Source organism: Hemitrygon akajei, chromosome 11, assembly GCF_048418815.1.
Source record: "Hemitrygon akajei chromosome 11, sHemAka1.3, whole genome shotgun sequence".
NCBI lineage: Eukaryota > Metazoa > Chordata > Chondrichthyes > Myliobatiformes > Dasyatidae > Hemitrygon > Hemitrygon akajei.
In genome coordinates, this window is record NC_133134.1 from 172429075 (window position 1) to 172455755 (window position 26681).

General features: G+C 42.1%; 1 protein-coding gene across 3 annotated transcripts in view; it reads left to right on the forward strand.

Moving 5' to 3' along the window:
- The window catches only part of rbl1 (retinoblastoma-like 1 (p107)), a 120282-nt gene that overhangs the window by 25602 nt on the left and 67999 nt on the right, over nt 1–26681 (forward strand). For 2 of the 3 annotated variants that reach the window (XM_073062282.1, XM_073062283.1), the window contains exons 4-9: nt 6318–6382; nt 8777–8905; nt 11786–11946; nt 14136–14200; nt 15976–16162; nt 17248–17414. In XM_073062282.1, the coding sequence (XP_072918383.1) occupies nt 6318–6382; nt 8777–8905; nt 11786–11946; nt 14136–14200; nt 15976–16162; nt 17248–17414 (774 nt within the window). Of the gene's footprint in view, nt 1–6317; nt 6383–8776; nt 8906–11785; nt 11947–14135; nt 14201–15653; nt 15871–15975; nt 16163–17247; nt 17415–26681 lie in introns of those variants that run through there. The other variant, XM_073062284.1, reaches the window with a different exon arrangement.

Sequence of the window (26681 nt, forward strand, 5' to 3'; positions counted from 1 at the left end):
CCGATCTAAAAGCCATTCTTGCCCTTAAGACTTCAGGGCTATAATCTTCCAGAATACGAAATTTAAACTCTTGAAAGCTGATCATACCCTTTTTCCGAGCCGCCCGAATCAAACGCTCTTTGGTATGAGGGTAATGGATCCGGAGAATTACATGTCGCGGTTTCAAACTTGAATCAGACCGAAAACGGGAGACACGGTGTGCCCGATCGATTATCGGGAGAGAGTCCAGTACCTCTGGACCCAAGACATCCATTAGAAATTTAGAGAAGAAAATGGTAAGATCACCGCTCTCAAATTTTTCTGGAATCCCAATTAACCGAAGATTTTGTCTTCGAGAGCGATTTTCCAAATCAGTAATTTTAACTTTATAACGATCCATCTGTTGAGAAGTCGAAGTTTGCTCTTCTTGTATTTTTTCAATTATACGATCTTTCTTGCGAGCGGCTTCTTCAAGAGCCAAAATACTTGCTTGTTGTTTTTGTGATTCCAGTGTAAGTGTCTGGAGTTTTTCTTCGAACAGCTTCAAACGCTCATCAAACTGAAAAAGCTTTGCGGTTATTTTTCTCTCCAGTTCTTCAAATTTGTCTTCTATAAGCTTCACAATTGTTTCTAAAGTTATCGGTTCTTTCGTCTGTTTCGATTCTTTTGCTCTAGACATTTCAGCAAGTTGAGAATAATTCAAATAGTTAAAAAGAAAAATTCTGTATGTTTAGACCCCTTTAGAATAAGTATAAGAAGATCCTTTAAGGGGTGTTTGTAGGTTAAAAAGACTTAAAAGGTTTGGAGCAAAGCCTAGAAGCGGTTTACTCCATGAGCGCCATCTTGAGACCCCAATGGTACTATTTTAAAAAGTATTTATTGATAAAGGGGCACAAAAATAAGATTAATGCAAACATACAGATAATATACGTCGTCAATACTAAATCTAAAAGCGCGGGTATAATAATAATACGAAATAGCTCTATCGTTGTCTAGGGGATAATGTATTGTCCGATGGAAATATAACCGTCACTGTTAGTTCGTTCAAGCTGCAGCGTTTTGGGTTTAAGAGAGAGACGGTTTTAAACTTGCCCAGGTCATTTATGATGCCAATCCTTTGAGTCGGGGGAGTTGATTTTCCCCGTTGCTAGCTAAAAGCCGTTTTCCGTGGTACCAGCCACCAGTCCCAGGCAACGGAACTGAACGCACGTGGCCTCCTTCAAATGGCTTCCCTCTATTACGGGATCACTAGCGTTTCTTCTGGTGCGTCTGAGGGGCTGTTCCTACAGACCCTCTTTTATCCTGACTCGCAGGGTCGTAGATGTCAATCAGGTTGGGGTGATGCAATCTCTTTCTCACCCAGCCCACTTTGCCTGAGGGCGTTCACGTAGCATAGTATCTCAATCCACAAATTTGTCTCCAAGAGACAATGGCCATGTCCCGTAGCTTTACATCGCCGGGGAACGAGACATTCTGCATGTCTCTCTCTCATTTCCTGGGTCCCCTGACCCAACCCAATAGTGATCTTGCGATTCTCACAAAGGAGGGGGCTGCAGGCATAACACCCCCCTTCTTCAACGCGTTTTTACCAGCGGTTAAAACGAAGTAGTACAGAGTCTTACAGGACTGTGGAATCTACCACAATATAAAAGCTTTTCCTTTTCACTACAGAGTAATACAGTTATACATCCAATTCAGCATCCAAACAGTTAACGATTACAGTGTCACTTCCTTTAATAGCTTAACATCTTGTACTTTACTAAAGTCTTATAGCATCAGACTTCAATTTAATAACCACCTATTTTTTTTTCAGCAAACAAAACTAAAGAGTTGTGATCTTAAGCTTACGTGTATACTACAAAAGTCCATGCAAATACCAATCGTTATGTTGCTTTCAAACTTAACAGGCAGGCTTCCATGGGGGTTGTCTTATTATTCACAGGCTTTGTCGAAATCCCTTAAAACCGGTTTCTGCTATTTAAAAATGGCGTCCCCCATTAACCCTCGCCTCTTTTCCGGTTATTTCCCACGTGGGGAGCTCAGGTAGCCTGGCAAAATAGGCTTTTGCCCGCTTCTTTCATAGGAGTTATTTTATCAACACTGTGTCCCAAACTTAGACCATCTTCTGAATTTCCACCCAATTCTTTAATTTTACACAAGTTGCTAGCTTTCTCTTCAGGACCCTTCAGGCTATTAGTTTTCAGTTCGAACTCCTTGTTCAAGCAGCATTTTAAATTCTGCCTTTTCACACCACACTGTGGAATAACAATAGCATGGGGGGGCCCCGTCATCTTCCAACTCAACCTGTAAGTGATCCGTGGGTTTTAAATTTTTTTCATTCGATTTGGGAACTACATGTTTCCCGTTTTCTTCAATGATAATATTCATCTCCCCATTAACTTTTAACACACCTTCGAGCACAAACACCTGGGAACTCTCACTTCCCACTATTACCAAGGTTAACCCTTTCTTCACTGAACCAAGTCTATCTGACCCACAAGAACGGCCGTCTCGTTCAACTGAATCAAATACCTCAGACTTTTTCTGAGCTCCGTTACTAGGTTCAGTACCATGTGCATCCACATCTTGGACACACTCAAACGGGACATTGGCCTCTTCCAGGCTTTCAATACCCGTACCCTTTTCAAATTCTAAATTCCCCTGATCCTCCCAGTTACTTTCTGGGCAACTCCCTTCCGGAGTAAACTCAACCCCGCGGGCTGAAACAACATCATCTGCCAACCCAGCAGACTTCTTCAAGGCAAGGGCACCCTTTTCATCTAGGACTGCCCTCATTTCATTATCGGGAACACATTTAGAATTTTCAACTTCTTCAAACAGTTCTGCCAAACCAGACAGATCATCCCTGTCCAACTCTGGACCTCTTAACCGCTCTAGCGGTTCCTCATCTTTATTTTCTGCCTCTAGAACCTTTCTCCTTGCTAAGGGCAGATCTACCTCCTCTCCCTTACCCTCTTTCACTTTACTACTCTTCGTTTTACCACCCTCTAAACCCTCGTGGTACAGGGTCGGTAAAAACGTCTTGGCCAAATCAATACTGGCCAGATTTAAACTGCTCTCGTTCTCAGCTGCCTTTCTTGACATGCTGCAAGTGACCGCACATGCGGGATAGCTCTTGGAATCTAGGGGCGGAGCCTCAACACTCACCGGCTGTCTCGTCAGCGTCATTGCCGACCAAACCTTACCACCAGCTAAATCGTTACCCAGAAGGACGTCCGCGTCAGTTCTCGGGAATTCTGATCGCACCCCCATTTCAACGGGTCCAGAGACTAGCTCACAATCCATAATGACCTTATGTAAGGGCACCATTTCTGTCCTTTTACTTATTCCTTTCACAGCTACCATTCTCGTCTTGCGACCAAACTCTGGTACCTTACTGCTGATCAATGACAGCTCAGCCCCCGTGTCTCTCCAGATCCGTACGGGAACTGGTGTGTCTCCCTCCCTCACAGACATGGTTCCGTTTGACATACAAGTCTCAGACCCTTCTCGTACTCTGTCTACCCGGGGCTCTCTTGTCGATTTACTGATTACCACGGCACATCCGATAGGGACTGCTGCTTTCCCTTTTCCTGTCTCTTTCCTCGGAGCAAAGCACCGAGATGCAAGATGCCCCCCCTTTCCACAATTAAAACAGGTCAAGCCCGGAAATCTCTGGCCGTCTGGCCTTTCCCCCTCAACCTTACCACTAGCTCCCAGCGGGACCTCTACCTCTGCCGGCGGACTTTCTCGATCGTTCCCACGGTCTCTCTGGGAATTTTTATTCAAGGAAAACTTTGTCTTGTGGGTTAGGGCATATTCATCTGCGAACCTAGCAAATTCTGAGCTGGACTTATTCGGCTTCTCATTCAAATACATCCGGATATCCTCCGAAACACAACCTTTAAATTCCCCAATCAGAATTAACACCCTGAGACGCCAATAATCCTCTTCCACTATCTCTGCTGTGCACCAACGGTCCAAGAGCACACCCTTCTCATAGGCAAACTCGGTATACGTCTGATTCCACCCTTTAAATTTCTGAACTTTTGTCTATACGCTTCAGATACTAGCTCATAACTCCGGAGAATGGCCGCCTTTACTTTGTCATAACTCTCCTCCTCTTCCTCCTCCATGAACAACGCCGTATATGCCCGCTGTGCCTTCCCTTTTAACACACTTTGTAACAACGCCACCCACTGTTCTCTGGGCCACTTCTGATTCACTGCCACCTTTTCAAAAAGCAAGAAATAACTATCAACATCCGTCTCCTCGAACGGAGGTACTAACCTCAACTCCCGACTAACATTAAACCGCTCCTCTCGGTCTGACCCCTGAACTCGTTGCTCTTGCCTTAACTTCTCCATCTCCAAGTCATGTTTCCTCTGTTTCTCTGCCTCCCTCTCCTTCTCGGCCCTTTCCCTCTCCTTCTCGGCCCTTTCCCTCTCCTTCTCGGCCCTTTCCCTCTCCTTCTCGGCCCTTTCCTTCTCCTTCTCAGCTCTTTCCTTCTCCTTCTCAGCTGCTTCCAGCTGTTTTAACTGAAGTTCATGCTGTCTTTGCTTCTCAGCTCTGTCCTGCTCCCGTTTCACCTCTAACTCTTTTAGCTGGAGCGCATGCTCCCTTTTCTTTCTCAGCCCGGTCCTGCTCTAACTCCTTTAGCTGGAGCTCATGCTCCCTTTGTTTGTCGGCCCTTTCTTTCTCCTTCTCAGCTGCTTCCAGCTGCTTTACCCTAATTTCATGTTCCAACCTTAATTTCTCCAACTCTAACTGAGCCGTCCCACTAGCTGGTACCTTTTCAGGGATATTTTCCAATACCTCAGCTGTAAACACATTCTCCCCAATATAATACTGAGTTATTGCCCTTCGCACCTCCCGTTTTTTCATTGACAACCTCACCTCTGCGAGGTTTAACCCCTTCGCCAAATTTATCAAGTCTGATTTGGTGGCCGCCTCCAGCGCCTCCAGAGTCGGGTTTTCTATAAATTCCCCCACGTCCATCTTTGCTGGTTTCCTGTCTGGCTACCCGCGTAACCAGATCCAAGTTTGGACTTACAAACCCGATTCACTGACCCTCCAATTTGGTATCAAATCTCTAGATGAGAACCCCAATTGTTACGTACCCCGTAACTGGGTCACTTACCAGCAAAGATAGAGAGGTCAGTTGAAGTCTGATGGTACTATTTTTAAAGGGGCACAAAAATAAGATTAATGCAAACATACAGATAATATACGTCGTCAATACTAAATCTAAAAGCGCGGGTATAATAATAATCAATACGAAATAGCTCTATCGTTGTCTAGGGGATAATGTATTGTCCGATGGAAATATAACAGTCACTGTTAGTTCGTTCAAGCTGCAGCGTTTTGGGTTTAAGAGAGAGATGGTTTTAAACTTGCCCAGGTCGTTTATGATGCCAATCCTTTGAGTCGGGGGAGTTGATTTTCCCCGTTGCTAGCTAAAAGCCGTTTTCCGTGGTACCAGCCACCAGTCCCAGGCAACGGAACTGAACGCACGTGGCCTCCTTCAAATGGCTTCCCGCTATTACGGGATCGCTAGCGTTTCTTCTGGTGCGTCTGAGGGGCCGTTCCTACAGACCCTCTTTTATCCTGACTCGCAGGGTCGTAGATATCAATCAGGTTGGGGTGATGCAATCTCTTTCTCACCCAGTCCACTTTGCCTGAGGGCGTTCACGTAGCATAGTATCTCAATCCACAAATTTGTCTCCAAGAGATAATGGCCATGTCCCGTAGCTTTACATCGCCGGAGAACGAGACATTCTGCACGTCTCTCTCATTTCCTGGGTCCCCTGACCCAACCCAATAGTGATCTTGCGATTCTCACAAAGGAGGGGGCTGCAGGCATAACATGTCATACTCAGTTTCTCACATCCTCACCTGGAAATCAGTGTAGTACATCCACCTACCCATATTTCCCCCTTACCTGGATTCACCTATAACCTGTCAGTTTGTACTCCTTTTCCTCCTCTTTCTCCATTCCCCCCACCATCACCACCTTGTTCTGGCTTCTTCCCCCTTCTTTTCCAGTCCTGATTAAAGGGTCTCAGCCAAAAACATCTGCTGTTTATTTCTCTCCATAGATACTCCACAGAATTTTGTGTGTGTTGCTCTGGATTTCCAGCATCTGCAGAATTTCTTGTGTTAGTAAATCTGTACTGTATTGCTTCAAAGGCGGGTGTAGCCTTCCCTAAATACTAAGATCTAAACTCCACCTGCTGGTCGAAAAAACATTTACAGTTGGTTACTGTTGCAGTCCACTCGCAATAATGCCGAACTACTGTTTGCTTTTGATTTATATTGTGATTTTTATTATTTTACAGGCGTCTTCCATGCAGTGTATCAGATGCTTTCAGTTTTTGCTGGACCTTATTTGTGTACATTAAAGGTACGGGGTTTTGTTTCTCTCATTAGTTATGTGAGTTTCAAACAGTGTACAATTTGCACGGTATAGAGTAAACTTCTAACTTTGTCAGTTTGCCTTCTTTCACACTACATTTCAATGATGGTACTATTAACGTAGGAGATATGAAGTTAAATTACGTTTTGAAAGCTTGTGCAGCTACATGTCAGAACTCCACACAATCATACCCTCAGTTCTAATCAACGAGCACCACACCCTGGATCTCTATACCTTTGCGACTGGATCCTTGACTTCTTAAAACAGGAGAACACGGTCTGTGAGAATTGTCCTCTCTGGCAATCAACACAAATGTAAGTCATTGATGCATACTTGCCCACTGCTATACTGTATCTACACCCACGATTGTATGGCTAGGCACTGCTCAAACGCCAATCTATAAATTTTCTGGAGAGACAACTATTGTTAGCAGAATATCAGATAATGACGAAGCATTCAGGAGCAAGATAAATCAGCTGGTTGAGTGGTGTTGGGGCAACTACCTTGCACTTCATTAAGATCAGGGAATTGATTGTGGATTTCAGGAAGAGGAAGTCAAGCGAACACACACGATCCTCCTGGGATTAGCAATAGAAAGGGTGAGCAATTTCAAGTTCCTGGATGTTAGCATCTCTAAGATCTGTCCTGGTGCCAACATATTGATACAATTTTTAAAAATTGTAATTGACAGCAGCTATATTTCATTCAGGGTTTGAGGAGAATTGATGTGTCGCCAAAAACACTTGAAAATTTCTACAGATGGACCATTCTAACTGGTTGCAGCACCATCAGGTATGGAGGGGCTGCTGCACAGGGTAGGAAAATACTGCAGGAAGTTGTAAACTCTTCTCAGCTCCATCATGGGCACTAGCCTCCCCGAACCTTCCCAAGGCGAAGCATCAAAAAGGCAGCATCCATCATTAAGGACGCCCGTCATCCAGGACATGACCTTATCTAATTGCTACCATCAAGGAGGGGGTACAGGAGCCTGAAGGTGCACACTGAATATTTTAGGAACAGCCTCTTCCCCTCTACCATCAGATTTCTGAACAGGCAACAAACCCATGAACACTACTTCTCTACATTTCTTCCTCTCTATTTGCACAACTTAATTTACTTTTCTTCTTTATATAGCTTTTACAGATTTTATTATGTATTGCTGCCACAAAACAACAAATTTCATGACACATGCCAGTGATATTAAACCTGATTATGATTCTCTTTTTTTATCCAATAAAACTAAGATCTCTCTACAAAACTCTGGTTTCTTGCTACACATACGAAAAAATTCGGCATGTAGAATGAGACCATTCAGCCATTTCACTTTTGCTGACCCTACCAATGTAGAAACTCATCCCTCACTCCCCTGCCCTGTTTTGCCAACGTGCATGCATCAGCCTACAAAAGTATATCCAGTTTTAAATTGCTACTCCGCAATACTTTCTCTAGTATGTAAAGATACTATCTTTAGGAGCCATTTGTCACTGTTCCCCTATCATGAAAATGCTTTAAATTATATCAAAGCTTGCTATCACAGTTGATAAAACAATTTGTACTGTTGTTTTAGAAAAGCGCAGATTGGGAATAGACTTGATATACTGAAAATTTAAGTGCCTCTAACAGTTTTTAGATTATTTCTTTGTTAATTTTGTTCGTATTCTATGCTTCATTCATAAACACTCAAGTTCTGTTGGTATCTTTAAACTTTATACTTGCATTTTTTGAAAATCATGTATTTGAATTTAAATTTTTCTGTTTTATAACTTTTCGACACTTTTCCTCTAAATTGTTTCCTGACATTTTGTATTCTTTGTAGCTTAACTAAATGTACAAGAGTCAATTGGAAAATGTGAAGTCATATGTGAAGCCTGCTGTGTTCCACCAGCATTTTGTGTGTGTTGCTTGAATTTCCAGCATCTACAGATTTCCTCGTGTTTGTTCATATGATTCACCGATGGTTTGAAAACAAGAGCTTAAGGTAGCATCTCAAAGCAGTTGCAAGTGGGAAGCATTGTCCCTCTGAGTGCATCTTGGGCCCATGTCAAGCAATTACCCTTCTGCCTTTTCCAATGTTCAAACAAATTCCAACTTCTACCCAAGATACTACAGCTCCTGAACACGTACATCTGTGTATCTATGCAATTTACCATTACTTTCCAAGCAATTGGATATGTTAGGAGATGAGCAACTGTTTTAACATGACAAGGAATGCTTCACTTGTAATATTCCAGCTATGATTCTGAGATAATTACTTTTCTACTAAAAGAATGTTTAATTAGCAATTTAAAAACAGAAAATGCTGGAAGCAGCTACTTGGGTAATATCTGTAAAGGGAGAATCTTCAGGCCCTCATTTTATGTCACTGATATTGCTGTGTTTCAGGTAATTTTAGTATGATTGGTGATGACCTTGTAAATTCCTACCACCTTTTGCTGTGTTGCCTGGATCTGATCTTTGGAAATGCTTTATTGTGCCCTAACAGAAAAGATCTACTTAACCCAGAGTTTGAAGGTAAGAGCTGCTGTTTCAGTCCACACTATGATGCATACTGTTGTATCAGTTATGAGCTCTGAATGTAAAACAATTTTATCAGTTCTGCTAGGCCATGTAAGTTCCCCACATAATGCAACATTTTAAATATGCAACTCGTACTTGGTATTAGTATAAGCTTGGGGAAATTTCTCCTTGAGTTACACATTCTAAATGCATTTACATAGAAATATAGTAAATCTACAGCACAATACAGGCCCTTCGGCCCACAAAGTTGTGCCGAACATGGCCCTACCTTTGAAATTACTAGGCTTACCTACATACCTCTATTTTACTAAGCTCCGTGTACCTATCCAAAAGTCTCTTAAAAGACCTTATCGTATCCGCCTCCACCACAGTTGCCAACAGCCCATTCTACACACTTGCCACTCTCTATGGGTAAAAAACTTACCCCTGGCATCTCCTCTGTACCTACTCCCCAGCCCCTTAAACCTGTGTCCTCTTGTGGCAACCATTTCAGCCCTGGGAGAAAACCTCTGACTATACACACGATCAATGACTCTCATCATCTTATACACCTCTCATCCTCCATTGCTCCAAGGAGAAAAGGCCGAGTTAACTCAACCTATTCTCATAAGGCATGCTCCCCAATCCAGGCAACATCCTTGTAAATCTCCTCTGCACCCTTTCTATAGCTTCCACATCCTTCCTGTAGTGAGGCGACCAGAACTGAGCACAGTACTCCAAGTGGGGTCTGACCAGAGTCCTATATAGCTGCAACATTACCTCTCCGCTCCTAACCTCAATCTCACGATAATGAAGGCCAGTGCAGTTTACCTTAACCCCAGAGTCAAATTGCGCAGCAGCTTTAAGTGTCCTATGGACTTGGACCCCAAGATCCCTCTGATCCTCCACACTGCCAAGAGCCTTACCATTAATGCTATGTTTTGCCATCATATTCAACCTACCAAAATGAACCACTTCACACTTACCTGCGTTGAACTCCATCTGCCACTTCTCAGCCCAGTTTTGCATCCTACTGATATCCCGCAGTTACCTCTGACAGCCATCCACACTATCCACAACACCTCCAACCTTTGTGTCATCAGCAAACTTGCTCACCCATTCCCCCCCCCCACTTCTTCATCCAGGTCATTGATAAAAATCACAAAGAGTAAGGGTCCCAGAACAGATCCCTGAGGCACACCACTGGTCACCGACCTCCATGCAGAATATGACCCGTCTACAACCACTCTTTGCCTGCTTGTGGGCAAGCCAGTTCTGGATCTACAAAGCAATGTCCCCTTGGATCCCATACCTCCTTACTTTCTCAATAAACCTTGCATTGGGGTACCTTATCAAATGCCTTGCTGAAATCCATATACACTGCATCTACTATTCTTCCTTCATCAATGTGTTTAGTCACATCCTCAGAAAATTTAATCAGGGTTGTAAGGCAGGACCTGCCCTTGACAAAGCCATGTTGACTCTTCCTAATTATATTATACCTCTCCAAATGTCCATAAATCCTGCCTCTCAGGATCTTCCCCATCAACTTATCAACCACTGAGGTTAGACTCACTGGTCTATAGTTTCCTGGGCTATCTCAACTCCCTTTCTTGAATAAAGGAGTAACATCCGCAACCCTCCAATCCTCCAGAACCTCTCCTGTCCCCATTGATTATGCAAAGATCATCGCCAGAGGCTCAGCAATCTCTTCCCTCGCCTCCCACAGTAGCCTGGGGTACATCTCATCCTGTCCCAGCGACTTATCCATCTTGATGCCTTCCAAAAGCTCCAGTACATCCTCTTTCTTAATATCTACATGCTCAAGCTTTTCAGTCTGCTGCAAGTCATCACTACAATCACCAACATCCTTTTCCATAGTGAATACTGAAGTATTCATTAAGTACCTCTGGTTCCATACATTTGATTCACAAGATCTTAATGCACTACTGTGTCTTCTGGTATGATTTGCAGGATTGTATTGACTTATTATTGCAAAAAAATAGGAAATATTGATTCATTTTTTCAACTGAATCTATTTAGCTTGCCATCGGAAGCAGCAGATTTGATCCAGGTATCTTGAAACGGAGCCAGTTTTGACTGCAATGTATAGTCTGGCTGGTTTCAATTGGATTTTGTTTCTGGTAAGAATGTCCCCTCTCCCTGGTTTAGAAATCACTCCTGGGTGTTACCAGTTCATTTTAAGTTTAAAATCAGGGTGTAAATTCAAACTGCAGAGTTGTGCATGAAATGAAGTTCTCCACAACCTACGTTTAAAATGAAAGTCATTGGAGAAGGGCACTGGTGAATTTTTAAACTCATTGTTTTTTAAATTAAACTTGCTTTCTAAAACATATCAATTGTGGCTCAATGGTTTACTTTGTAAAACAATTTTTGATTATTTGTAAAAGGGGACTATTTGGGCTTTAGTACTTTAAGCACAGCAAACTGGAAGAAGATTTAAAATCAGTTTATTAGCTGTTGCTGGTGTATCTTGGATTTTATTTTCTACCCTTTGGCTCTTGAAAAGGTGCTGATCAGTTGCTGCCTTAGCCTCAGCAGTGTGAGCTCAAGGTGATCGAGCAATCTAGTAATAAAATTGTGAAGTAGTGTTTCTCATGCAGGTTTTTTTTTTAAATATTTGAGCCCTTCTACAATGACATCCAGGAAAATGTAGAACAGGCAAGTGAACGGAGTTTGGGTGCGGATCAGCTGTAGGGGAACAGGTGGGCTCAGAACTAATAACCAGCTCAAATTTGTAGTCCAGTTCCAGTTCATTTTTGTGCCACCTAATGACATTGTTCTTCAACTTTGATTTTCAATTGGAAATGTCAAGTTTTATTTTCCCCCGGTAAATTAAATTCTCTAAAGTATATTCTTCTGTACATTGCACAGGTTTGCCACCAGAGTTTGGCAGCCAGGACTATAAACCCCCGGTGCAACCACCATGTATCATTGAGAAGCTATGTGACCTGCATGATGGGCTCATAGTAGAAGCAAAGGGTATCAAAGAGCACTACTGGAAACCTTACATTAAGAAGTTATTTGAAAGGAAGGTAAGCTAAAATGGGAAATAAACATTTGAATCACTTTCACTACCTACTGTGCCATTATTGGGAATAAAGATGATCAGGCAAGAGTTATAGCTGCTTCTAGTGTTTGAAGTATACTGTGCATACAGTTGGCCCTCCTTATCCACGGATTCGCATGTGCGGATTCAACCAACCGTGGATGAGGAAAACCCGTAAGTTCTCTCTCCAGCACTTGTCGTTTGAGCATGTACAGACTACTTTTTCTTGTCATTAATCCCTAAACAATACAGTATAACAACTATTTACGTAGATTTACATTGTATTAGGTATTATAAGTAATCTAGAAATGTCTTAAAAGTACGAGCAGTCCCCGGGTTATGAATGAGTTCTATTCCTGAGTCCGTCTTTAAATCGGATTTGAAGTCGGAACAGGTACATCCGGTATTATTTAGCATCAGTCTGTCAAACATTTTTCTTAGAATATAGTACATGTTTTACCTTTCTATGCTTATAAAACACTTAAGAAACATATGTATTTCAATAATTAAATCACTGCATTGCTTAGTAATAATTGTAGCTTTCATTGGGGTAGGGCCTTTCACATGCTCCATTGAAATTGTTCCAATCGTTGACCGACTGTAGCCTAATGCTTTTCCAATGACCGATGGCGGTTCACCTCTTTTGGATGGCTTTATTACTTACACCTTATTTGCAATCATGATTGTGATTATTTTCGTGAACAGAAACACTGTGGATTCAGAGCTGCGCCACCGGGTCATAATGTCCACCACACTGAACATGTTAAATAAAGTCCGGGGTTCCGCTGGCTCCTAAAGACCACGGCACTGAGACAGGTTAAATAAGGGACTTGAGTATCCGCAGGGGGTCTCGGAACCAATCCCCCACAGATAAGGAGGGCCGACTGTATACATGTTCACTCTTTTAACACACATTGTGTGAAAAAACATTCTTCACTCCTTGTATTGACCTTCAGTGTATTCACACATTAGCCACTCTCTACATGAAGTGGTTAAATGCAAGCAGATGGTGTGCAATAGGTATCACGGTATTTTGTCCAGTCTATCCATTAGTATTTAATTGGGTTTAAATTTTCCAAGTCTACAGTATTGTCTATAAATAGTTTTATAAATTATTTGCTCAGTGCCCATGTTTTGATCATGCATTAATGCTCTAGTTATAAAAATTTGTGATGCTTAATACTTCATTTTATGCCTCATATTTAGAAATAATGTGCCCCTGATTTTTAGCTATTTAAGTATTTCCAAACTTTCAACGTCCTTTCTGTTGCCATTGTCCTTCGAAAACCAGAGCCTGCCTATCTGGTTTCATGGCTGTAACTGTTTGTGGCTGTTGGAGGTCAGTGCAGAGTTTGGACCTTGGTGCTGGTGAGGTAATGGGCTGAGAATTTTGTTATTTTCTCACACATTACTGTGAGTTCCTGCAAGAAAATGAATCTCAGGGTAGTATATGGTGACATACACACACACAATGCTGGAGGAACTCAGCAGGTCAGGTAGCACCTATGGAAAAGAATAAACAGTCGGCATTCTGGGCCAAGACTGTTCTTCAGGACTGAGAAGGAAGGGGGATTATATAAGAATAAAAAGGTGTGGGGAGGGGATAGAGGTCAGCTAGAAGGTGATAGGTGAGGCTATTCCTCACTGTGACCTTTTACTACTTCTCCCCTGCGTATTTCTTCCCTGGGTCTCCCTTCTTCCCTTTCTCCTATTGTCCACTCTCCTCTCCTGTTGGATATTTTCTTCTCCAGCCCTTGACCTTTCCTACCCACCTGGCTTCATCTATCATCTTCCAGCTAGTCTCTTTCCCTTCCCCACAGCTTTTTATTCTGGCATCCTCTTGCTTCCTTCTAGGTCCTGAAGAAGGGTCTCAGTCTGAAACATCAGCTGTTTATTCATTTCCATAGGTGTTGTCTGAGCTGCTGAGTTCCTCCAGTAATTTGTGTGTGCTGCTTTGAATTTCCAGCATCTGCAGCCTTTTTCATGTATGTGGTGACGTGTACTTTGATAATAAGTTTACTTGAACTTCACCTTTTTTCCCTGGGAATGATGGGGCCTGATTCTTCTATATTGTGCTGTTATTTGAGATGGACTAATCTGGCAAACACCCACATGTTTCGGGTGCACGAACATTTTGAATCCAGTTTGTGATGATTGTTTTTGCTTTAATTGCAGATTCTGAAAGGAAACAGCGAGCTCTTTGTAGATCTTCTGGACATTACCAACTTCACAGACAACAAGTGAGTTTGAATGTGATTGTGACAGATAAAGTAGAATGAGGGTCAGTGTCTCACATCAGTAGCATGGTTGGTGGTGAACTGAAGGTAGTGAATATGCTTGAATCAAAAGGAAATCTGCCTGCGATGGATAACCTGGTGGAAAAAGATAGTTGTTTTTAACGTGCAAAGTGATGACTTTTCAGTCAAATATTTCAGCTGACTGAGTCTGTGGTTCAGATTATGGAAACCAAACCTCGATCTAACCATTCATCTTGAAAGCATTGGTTAGTGTACAGCAGTGGGGAGGAGGAGTTAAAGCCACATTTTGGGCACCATAGTGTGTGGCCTAAGTGAACGTTTTTTTAAAATTTGTAGTTGGTATGTACCTGTGAATGTTCTGAATGCAGAACCAAGATTATTGTAATGAGGTAGCACTAAGTAAGGTTTATTGTGTCTCATTGTGTGGGGAGGGGAGCTCAAATTAATTTAAAAGACTTACCAGTTTGGACTTGTCTGAAATGTTGGGAATTTCTTTGTTCTGTCAATTAACAACAAAATGGTTTACAAATTGCACTTGGTTTATCATTCCTTTTCACTTTCATACGGCTTTACATTGGATCCATAAGGAATATGTGTTGACTGATAGAAATTGTTTTGCTTTGGACATGATTAAACAGAATAGATATACCTTGAGGGTTTTTTTTCAATTGTTCACACAACATGTGGGCTGACAGGACCAGGTTTTATTGCCCTTTCAAAATTCGCTGCAAAAGGTGATGGTGATGAGCTGCATTTACTACTGCAGGTTGTCTGCTGAAGATACTTTGTTGGTTGTGCTGGGTTAGGACTTCCAAGATATTGACTGAGCAACAATGAAGGAAGAGTGATATAATCTCCAAGCCAGGATAGTGTGTGACTTGCAGAGAAACTCAGAACTGGTGGTGTCCCCGTGTATCTTTTGCTATTTTGTGAAGGAGCTGAGTTTTTTGGCTCTACAGTGCTATTAAAAATAAACTTGATAAATTGATATGTTTTATAATTGAGTACAGAATCTGCAAAAGGAAATGAGCAAATGAATGGGCAAATAGATAGAAAATTGAATCTAATGTGGGAAAATGCAAGGCTTCATATTTTGGTAAGAAAAATAGAAAATGTATTCCTAACCAGTGGTTTAAAAAGTGCCAAAATAATTAGGAAAACAAAGACTTAAGGAAACAAATCATATGTTGATCTTTATTAGTAAAATGTTAGAAGTATGGTAAGTTTGACTCCAGTTGTACGGGGCTTTGGTGAGACCTCATTCGGAATAAGTTGTGGTTTTTGGCTCTGGAGTTAATGAGGAATATAAAAGCAGAATGCTGAAAACACTCAGAGTAAAGTCGGGGGGGGGGAGGGGAAGAAAAAGCTCAAGATTTGAAGTCAAAACCAGTCTCTTTTCATATACATATGCTGTCTGACCTGAACATTTCCAGCACTTGTATGTTTTTAATTTCCTGGTATCAACAATTTTTGATTTAATTTAGTTAAAAATATACCTTCTCTCAAAGTTGATGTTACTCCAGATTGCTTTCTGAGGGGGTGATGGAGTTATCAGTCATACTGAAACAGGCTCTTTGGCCCAGCCAAGATCCCCACCTAACAGAATCTGATTTGTACGGTAAAGAGAGACTGAGGAACATTGCACCTCATAAGTACGTGCTGTGATCTTGCTAAGGCAAGATCTTATTGAAAGACATGTTACTCAAAATGAGCCCATTTTCTCTGCATAATTTTTTTGCCATTGTTCTTTTGTATAGCAAGGCAGTAAACAAGGAATATGAAGAATATGTTCTGACAGTGGGTGATTTTGATGAACGAATATTTCTGGGAGAAGATGCGGATGAGGAGATAGGGACACCTCATAAAGCTGCAGCAGATGTTCCAGTTGGCAAATTGTCGGCAAGAATGCAAGTTGAGTGCAACCTGCAACAGCACTTTGAAAAAGTAACTCAGATACCTACCTTCTTAGCAGTCAATTATCCTTTGCACCATACTGATAAGAAATGAGTTGTCGTGCCCATAGCTTCTGTACTTGTTATGTTGTTTAACCAACTCTTTCTGCTCCCTTTATAATCTTGATTTTATGGAATGCTCTTGCCCATGTCCTGCTCTACAGAATCATAAGTGTACGGTGAACTAGAAGATGGTGTTCCGTTGCATCTATACCATGCAGAACAAGAATAAATCAATCTCCTCCCACTGAGGTTGCTTCATAGCCTCGTATCATGACACATCAGATGTTCATCCAGTTACTTGTACACCTGTCCAAAATTAATTCCTTTTGGAATTAGTGTCATGTGTTTTGAAATGAATTACATTTGCCCACTTGACCAATCCATAAATACCTTTCTGGTCCACAATTTGCTTACTTGTCATTCACACACACAGTTGTTGAGTTACCTGCAATTTCCTTCATCTTTCAGTGAGGTACAAAAAGTAAGTAGTCTGGTATGAACCACGTGGAACCCCATGACAAGCAGGCTTTCCAGTCAGTAAATTGCCATCAACTATTGCCCTTTCCTTCCAAGCATTGGGGTAACGTTGGATCCAGCATTGAACTTATTCTGGGCTCTGATCTTTGTCCTGTCTTCTCAATAGGTGCTTAACTGATTTACTGAATATATTCAAGATCTTCTATTTTTAGTTGGATATAGTGTTTCCATATCAAATCTATACTTTCTGACCTTGGCAAATCATGGTTTGTAAATGGCAATTAATAGAATCCCTCAGAGGATCTTCTGAATAGTTTGTCCATTGATGTAGGCTGGCAATTAATCTGTCCTTTGCAGTCAGAATTTCTGAGACTGGGAAGTGGTCATAGAAGCTTCATCCAAAGGCTCTGTGTTCATTATGTATCCCAGGGAATGCAGTACTCTTGAATGAGATGCTAAACTGAGCCCTTGATTCCTTGTGTCAGTTAAGATTCATATACATACACTCTGCAGTTGCTAACATTTTGCTGAGGCCTGCACCTTGAATATTTTGGGTGAAAGAAGCAAAATAAATGAATCTCTTGAATGTTCTCATAGACAAGATCTTTGACGCCTTCAACGCCACTGACGGGAAGACGTTACTTGAAAGAGAAAGAGCCTGTAGTGACACCAGTGTCCTCAGCAACGCAGAGTGTCAGCCGTTTACAGACCATGGTAATGGGACTCAAGAATACTCCTAGTGAACATCTGCTGCAAATATTCAAGTAAGCATGTTGTTTTTTTTTCACCTGCCCATAGTGAGAAGTGCAGTAGTTTTGGTTGCTGTGCCATTGACAGACAACACATTTAGATGTCTCCCTGCCTTTCTCTGTCTCTTCCCACCCCCCCCACCCCCTTCCTTTCTTTCCTGGCTTAGCTGTTAGCCATTGTCTTGTAGTGTTTAGTTCTTCTAGAGGAGAGCTATGGAATTGTGCTGACCATAAGACAAAGAAGCAGAATTAGGCCATCTGGCCCATGGAGTCTGTTTTAAGCAGTGACCAAGGAAGCAGATTGATTGTTCTTGCCTGTACCTGTTGTGGTCTGGGTAGGAAGGTGTGAAAGGCATGGAAGGTGGGAATAAATATATTTTTAAATTATTTGTTTATTCAACAGTAGTGTTCCAAAGATAGCATTTATTTCCAGTCATGATGAAAGGTCTTGGGTCAAAACATCGACTCTTTATTCCTTTCAATAAATGCTGCCTGGCCTACTAGGTTCTTCCTACATTTTTGTGTTACTCTGCATTTCTAGCAATTGCAGAATTTTTTGTGTTTATTTATTGCCAACCTTGGTTTCTCTGAGACATTGAAATTTAAAGATTGGCGTTGTACAGTGTGGGCATAAGACCAGAAGACATGGAAGCGGAATTAGGCCATATGGCCCATCGAGTTAACTCCACCATTCAATCATGGCTGATCCTTTTTTCCCCCTCCACAACCCCATTCCCCACCTTTCTCCCTGTAACCTTAGGTGCTGTATCCAGTCAAGAATCTATCAAGCTCTGCCATTAATACACCCAATATCCTGGCCTCCACAGCTGCCTCTGGTAACAAATTCCACAAATTCACAACCCTTTGGCTAAAGAAATTTCTCTGCATCTGTTTTAGAGGGACATCCCTCTATCCTGAGGCTGTGTCCTCTTGTCCTAGTCTCCCCCACCATGGGAAACATCCTTTCCACATCTACTCTGTCAACACCTTTCAACATTAGAAGGGTTTCAGTGAGATCCCTCCTCCCCCTCTTCCTTCTACATTCCAGTGAGTTCAGACCCAGAGCCATCAAACGTTCCTCATATGTTAACACTTTCAATTCTGGAATCATCCTTGTGAACTGCCTCTGGACCCTCTCTAATGCCAGCACATCTTTTCTTAGATGAGAGGCCCAAAACTGTTCACAATACTCAAGATGACACCTCACACACAGTGCATTATAAAGCCTCAGCATCACATCCCTGCTCTTGTATTCAAGACCTCTTGAAATGAATGTGTAACCCTCAGGCTCAGCCAGCACATGTTCGTCTAGGGGAAAACATCTTCTGGCCCCGCCAAACTGAGAAATCTCGTTTGTGTGGATGCTGCGTGATGTGTTGTCCGGTTACAAGTCCGCACCACATTATATCCAACGGTACACCATATGCAATTAAATGATTGAACTTTATAAATCTTAATCTAGATAGAGGGTTAGTAAAGAAAACAAAAAGTAAAAAGGCCAATTTTAAGGAAAAAGTCAAAAGTGCACGTTGGAGCTCACTTATACAGTTATGCATCAACCATTGACCTTCTGAGCATCACCACACTTCTGACCTTCGCTCGCAGTCCACTCCGTACAGTGGTGTACCAGCTCTCTCCACATGCTTCTTCCTCCTCCTCCTCTTGCCGACAAAAGACCAGGAAAATCTGTCTTCCAGACTCGCAAGAAAGAACAACATTTTTCCTATTGGATAGCATACGTTCCAAAGCCCCGTTATCTCTAGTCATAACCCAAACATTGTTGCTACAGAGAAACCATTACATTAGCAGTGAAACAGAGAGGCCATTACAAATGCTAACATTACATTTGCCTTCCTCACCACCAACTCTACCAGCAAGTTAACCTTTAGGGTGTTCTGCACAAGGACCCCCAAGTCCCTTTGCATCTCAGATTTTTGGATTTTTTCCACATTTAGAAAATGGTCTGCACGTTTATTTCTCCTACCAAAGTGCGTGACCGTGCATTTTCCAGCATTGTATTTCATTTGCCACTTTCTTGCCCATTCTCCTAATCTGTCTAAGTCCTTCTGCATCCTACCTGTTTCCTCAACACCACCTGCCCCTCCACCAATCTTTGTATCATTTGCAAACTTGGCCACAAAGCCATCGATTCCATCATCTAAATCATTGATATCAGCATAAAAAGCAGTCCCAACACCAATGCCTGCAGAGCACCTTTTAGTCACTGGCAGTCAACCAGAAAAGGATGCTTTTATTCCCACTCACTGCCTCCTACCAATCAGCCATTGATCTAACCATGCAATAACTTTCCTGTAATACCATGAGCTCTTAACTTGGTAGGCAGCCTCATATGTGGCACCTTGTCAAAGGCCTCTGAGAGTCCAAGTATACAACATCCACTGCATCCCCTTTATCTCTCCTACTTGTAATCTCAAAGAATTCCAGCAGGTTCGTCAGGCATGATTTTCCCTTTAGGAAACCGTACTGGTTTTCTCCCATCTTGTCATCAGTACTTCATAACTCCAATCTTAACAATTAACTCCAACATCTTCCCAACCACTAAGGTCAGGCTGATGGTCTATTATTTCCTTTCTGCTACTTTCACCTTAAGCTCCTTAATCGTCTCCCGTTCATTACATAACATCCAATCCAGAATAGCTGATCCTTAGTAGGGTCAATGACTAACTGCTCTAAAAGGCATCTTGTAGGGATTCAACAAACTCGTTCTCCTGAGATCCATTACCAGTTTCTGATTTTCCTAATCGACCTGCATGTTAAAATCTCTCATGACTGTCATAACATTATCCTTTTGACATGCCTTTTCTATTTCCTGTTGTCCACATCCCAGCTACTTTTGGGAGGCCTTGCAGTTTCTTAACTCACCCACAAGAATTAAACATCTTCCGAACCTATGTCACATCTTTCTACTGATTTGATGCTGTTCTTTGCTAGTAGAGCCACGCCACCCCATCTGCCTACTTTACTTCAGCCGTGATTCATTGATGACCACATCATAATTGACACACTGTAATAGTGCAACAAGATCATCCACCTTATTTCTTGTACTCTGTGCGTGAGATATAACACTTTAAGTAATGTATTTGTTACCCTTTTTGATTCTGCATCCTAATGCGCTGATACTTACTCTGCCGTCTGCAATTTTGTCCTATCATCTGCCTGTCCATCTTGACAGTCTGACTGCACACTATCTTTGCTTCTTTACCATCCATCCTATCCTGAGTCCCTTCAGTCTAGTTCTCATCTCCTCCTGCCAAATTTAGTTTAAACTCTCCCCAACAACTATAACAAACCTGCCCACAAGAATATTGGTCCCCCTCTGGTTCAGGTGTAATCTGTCCCTTTTGTACAGGTCATACCTCCCCCAGAAGAGATCTTGATGATCAAGAGCCTGAAGCCCTGCCCTACCACACCAGCTTTGCAGCCACACATTTATAGAAAAATAGAAAACCTACAGCAGAATACAGGCCCTTCGGCCCACAATCTTGTGCCAAACATGTACTTATTTTAGAAATTACGTAGGGTTACCCATAACCCTCTTTTTTTTCCAGCTCCATGTACCTATCCAGGAGTCTCTTAAAAGACCCTATCATTTCCATCTCCACCACTGTTGCCAGCAGCCCATTCCACACACTCGCCGCTCCTTGCATAAAAGGCTTACCGCCGACATCCCCTCTGTACCTACTTCCAAGCACCTTAAAACTGTGCCCTCTCGTGTTAGCCATTTCAGCCCTGGGGAAAAGCCTCTGACTATCCACATGATCAATGCTTCTCATCATCTTATGCACCTCTATCAGGTCACCTCTCATCCTCTGTCACTTCGAGAAGAAAAGGCCAAGTTCACTCAACCTTTTCTCATAGGGCATTCTCCCCAATTCAGGCAACATCCTTGTAAATCCGCTCTGCACCCTTTCTATAGTTTCCACATCCTTCCTGTAGTGAGGTGACCAGAACTGAGCACAGTCATCCAAGTGGGGTCTGACCAGGGCCAGGATCCTATATAGCTGCAACATTACTTCTCGGCTCCTAAACTCAATCCCACAGGGTGATGAAGGCCAATGCACTGTGTGCCGCCTTAACCACATAGTCAACCTGCGCAGCTGCTTTGAGCATCCTATGGACTTGGACCCCAAGATCCCTCTGATCCTCCACACTGCCAAGACTCTTACCATTTAATACTATATTTGACCTACCAAAATGAACCACCTCAAACTTATCTGGGTTGAACTCCAGCTGCCACTTCTCAGCCTGGTTTTGCATCTTTTCGATGTGGCACTGTAACCTCTGACAGCCCTCCACACTTTCCACAACACCCGCAACCTTTGTGTCATCAGCAAATTTACTAACTTATCCCTCCACTTACTCATCCAGGTCATTTATAAAAATCACGAAGAGTAGGGGTCCCAGAACAGATTCCTGAGGCATGCCACTGGTTACCAACTTCCATGCTGAATATGATCCATCTACAACTACTCTTTACCTTCTGTGGGTATCCAGAAGCCAGTTCTGGATACACAAAGCAAGGTCCCCTTGGATGCCATGCCTCTTTACGTTCTCAATGGAGTTCCTTATCAAATGCCTTGCTGAAATCCATATACACTACATCTACTGCTCTTCCTTCATCAATGTGTTTAGTCACATCTTCAAAAAATTCGGTTAGGCTCGTAAGGCATGACCTGCCTTTGACAAAGCCATGCTGACTATTCATAATCATATCATGCCTCTCCAAACGTTCATAAATCCTGCCCCTCAGGATCTTCTCCATCAACTTACCACTGAAGTAAGACTCACTGCTCTATAATTTCCTGGGCTATCTCTGCGCCCTTTCTTGAATAAAGGAACAACATTCATAACCCTCCAATCCTCCGGAACCTCTCCCGTCCCCATTGATGATGCAAAGATCATCGCCAGAGGCTCAGCAATCTCCTCACTCACCACCTACAGTAGTCTGGGGTACATCTCATCTGGTCCGGGTGACTTATTCAACTTGATGCTTTCCAAAAGCTTATCTGTATATGCTCAAACCTTTCAGTCCACTGTAAGTCATTCCTATTTTCGCTAAGGTCCTTTTCCGTAGTGAATATTGAATAAATACTGAAGAATAATGAAGTATTTATTAAGTACTTCTGCTATTTCCTCAGGTTCTATACACACTTTTCCACTGTCACACTTGATTGGTCCTATTCTCTCACATCTTATCTCTTGCTCTTAACATACTTGTAGAATGCCTTGGGGTTTTCCTTAATCCTGTCCACCAAGGCCTCATGGCCCCTTCTGGCTCTGCGAATTTCATTCTTAAGCTCCTTCCTGCTAGCCTTATAATCTTCTAGATATCTATCATTACCTAGTTTTTTGAACCTTTTGTAAGCTTTTCTTCTTGACCAGATTTTCAACAGTCTTTGTATACCACAGTTCCTGTATCTTACCATCCTTTCCATGTTTCATTGGAACATACTTATGCAGAACGTCAGGCAGATATCTCCTGAATTGCCACATTCCTGCTGTACATTTCCCTGAGAACATCTGTTCCCAATTTATGCTTCCAAGTTCCTGTCTGATAGCTTCATATTTTCCCTTACTCCAATTAAACGCTTTCCTCACTTGTCTGTTCCTGTCTCTCTCCAATACTATGGTAAAGGAGATAGAGTTGTGATCACTATCCCACTGAGAGACCTGACACCTGACCAGGTTCATTTCCCAGATCTCTCCTCTTGGAGGCTTATCTACATATTGTGTCAGGAAACCTCCCTGAACACAACTAACACCTCCACCCCATCGAAACCCCTTGTTCTAGTTCTTGAAAGACTGCAATAAAATGGAAGTTTTCACAAGGCCAGGTAGCAACTGTAGAGATAGAAATGGAAACAAAGGCAAATTGAGGGCAGAGTGGAATTTTGTAAGTCATAGTATTCTCTTTGTCACCCATACAAGTAGAGATTTTAAACGCGTAAAGAACTTAACTTAAGTTGGAAGGGAATTGGCTGACAGATCTTGCTATCGCAAATACAGTGGATTCCAGTATATTGGGCCATCAGTTCATTGGGACAGCCGCTTATTTGGGACAACTCTTAAAGAACAAAAACTAATTGCAGAAGTAGCCAGGATTCCCTTTGTTTATTATAATAAGTATTTTATTGATCCCAAGTCGGAAACTATTTTGTTGCAGCTGCAACAAAGTACACTTAGCAATAATGAATATAATGTTAACTAATAATAAAGTACAGAATAATGTACACAATTTACCAATGTGCAATAATGATGTACGAAATAATAAAACAGACTATTCTTCTGTGATGTATGTTCTCGTGTCGCACAGAGGTGAACTGTTGTATGTGCTCATTACATTTGGTAGGAAATTTCTGTAATGAATCTTGTAACAGCAGAACTGAATGAATCAGTTCAAAAGGGTGCTCTGCTGCTTATTCATTGGAGAGGATGTGTCTGATTGTCCATGATGGGTAACAGTTTGTTTAGTGACCTCCTCTCCACCAGTAACTCAAAAGAGTCTGGGTTGTAGCTGCAGATGGATCCAGCCTTTTGATGAGTTTATTTAGTCTTTTTGCATTACCAGCACCGACATAAAGCCGCAAAGAAGACTGCACTCGCTACAACAGATTGGTAAAAGAGCTCCGATATCCTACTGCACACATTGAAGGATCTCAGCTTCCTTAGAAAATAGAGGCTGCTCATCCACTTTTTGTAATCAACCTTGGTATTGGTTTCCAGTTAAGTCTGTTGTTGAGGTGAACACACAAATATGTGTACTTCCCCACCACAACTTCTCCCAGAATGTATACAGAACTTGTCACAGTCCTCTTCCTCTTAAAATCAATCTCCCTGGTTTTGGCCTCACTTAGGAGGAGGTGATTCCTCCTGCAGCACTCTACAAACTTGTCCACAAGTCCTCTGTACTTCGACCCCTGTCCATGGCTGATGCACCCAACCACCACAGAGTCATCAGAGAACTTCTGCAGGTGACAAGACTCAGATTTCTACTGAAAGCCTGAGGTGTACAATGTGAACAGAAATGGAGACAGGACAGTCCTTTGTGGCACTCCAATGCCACTCACCACCATCTCAGACAGCGAACAACCCAGCCATACAAACTGGTGTCTATCTGTCTGGTAGTCAGTAATACAGGAGATAGTGGATTTGTCTACACCCATCCTTTGCAGCTTCTCACTCAGAGGTGGCTGGATTGTATTGAAGGCACTGGAGAAATCAAATAAATGTGACTCCCACGGTGCCACCAGCATCATCCAGGGGGAGTGAGCTTTCTGCAACAGGTAGATAATGCCCACATGAGGTTGGTAGGCAAACTGCAGAGGTTCCAATGAAGATCTCACCTGCGGTCCATTGTAAGACAGGACCAGCCTCCAGCATCTTCCATCACATTATTTGAGACACTATGCTGCTTAATTGGGTCAGGCTGAATTTTTTGCATCTTGTGAAAATCACATGCACATGTGTGGCAGTTAGGCAATACACCATGCTTAAGGCTGGTTTATACTTCTGTGTAGGCTCTATGCCATAGTCTACGCAAGTGGCATACGCTGTTGTGAGCATTTATACTTGTGCATTGGTGTGTCTACATCACTCTGCGATTCACCACCAAAACACTAGTTGGCGGTGGGGTTTCTGTGCCACTGTGCGTTTCTTCGTGTTCATATGTACATATTTTGGGACTTCCTCAATTAACCACTGCTCGATTTAGTCCATTTTCCAACTCACGTTCTTCTTCTCTCTTGTTTCTCAATTTGAAAATGGCAGAGAAGAAGAAGCAACCAGAAATGGCAATGCTGTCAAGCGGACAAATCACGATTGTTGTGGTCTGCGTCGCCACAACACGTATTTGCATTTTTTGGGAGGTGCGCGTCAAGCTACGGTGTAGGGTACGCAGCTATGCCATACCTATGGCGTAGATTCAACGCAGAAGTATAAATTGGCCTTCAGAGTGAACAGTTTTTAAATAGTGTCAGTTGGGTGATGGTGCTCAAAAAGCAAAGATTCTTGTTATTGATAGTTGGCAAGTAATAAACAATAAGATAATTCAGAACTCTTTTGCTCTTTGTGGTTTCAATTACTCAAGCTTCAAGATGCCTGAAACATCCGGAATGAAAATGAAACAATTTCACTACTTCAAGTTAGGGACTACAAAGAATTTGACGTTATCAACAATCAAATGAACGTTACAATTAAAATGAAGATTTGGTGCTAGCAATTTTCGAATGCACTGCCTGAAGGCAAACAACTATCTGCACTAGGTGTCTGCATTGATTTTGTTCATTTTCAGTAAATTAAAAGAACACGGCAGTGTACACTAGATCAATTCCTCAGTTGATAACTTGGGAACTAATACATAGTTATAGTATTGTAGTAGTTTTAGTAGTGTTCTAATTTATTCTATGTCATTTAAATACACAAATTGTTACTCAGTTAAAGAGTAGCTTGTCTTTTTATTTTGTACCTCTTTAACTAGTTCCATGAAACTTCGGCTAATTGGGGCAAAATATACTTACTGGTCCCGATGTGTCCCAATTAACAGAATCATAGTAAGCATAGAAAACCTACAGCACAATGTAGGCCCTTCTATTTTTCTAAGCTCCATGTACCTATCCAAAAGTCTCTTAAAAGACCCTATCCTATCCGCCTCCACCATCGTTGTCAGCAGCCCATTCCATGCACTCACCACTCTGAGTAAAAAAAAAACTTACCCCTGACATCTCTGTACCTACTCCCCAGCACCTTAAACCTGTATCCTCTTGTGGCAACCATTTCAGCCCTGGGGAAAAAGCCTGTACATCCACTGCACTTCTTTCACCTACTTGTATTCAGTAGCCACTTTATTAGGTACACCTGTACCCCTGCAACTTAATGTATAAAAGAATGCAGACATGGGCAAGAGGTTCATTTATTGTTCAGACCAAACATCAGAATGGGGAAGAAATGTGATCTAAGTGACTTTGGCCATGGAATGATTGGTGCTAGACAGGGTGGTTTGAGTATCTCAGAACCTCTGATCTCCTGGGATTTTCATACACGAGTCGCCAGGACTTGCAGAGAATGGTGTGAAAAGCAAAAAAAAAAAATCCAAATGAGTGCAGTTTTGTGGCTCAAAAGCTTTGTTAATGAGAAAGGTCAAAAGAGAATAGCCAGCAGTTTAAGCTGACAGGAAGGTGACAGTAACTCAAGTAATCACGTGTTATAACAATGGAATGCAGAAGAGCATTTCTGAACACACAACTCATCGAACCTTGAAGTGGA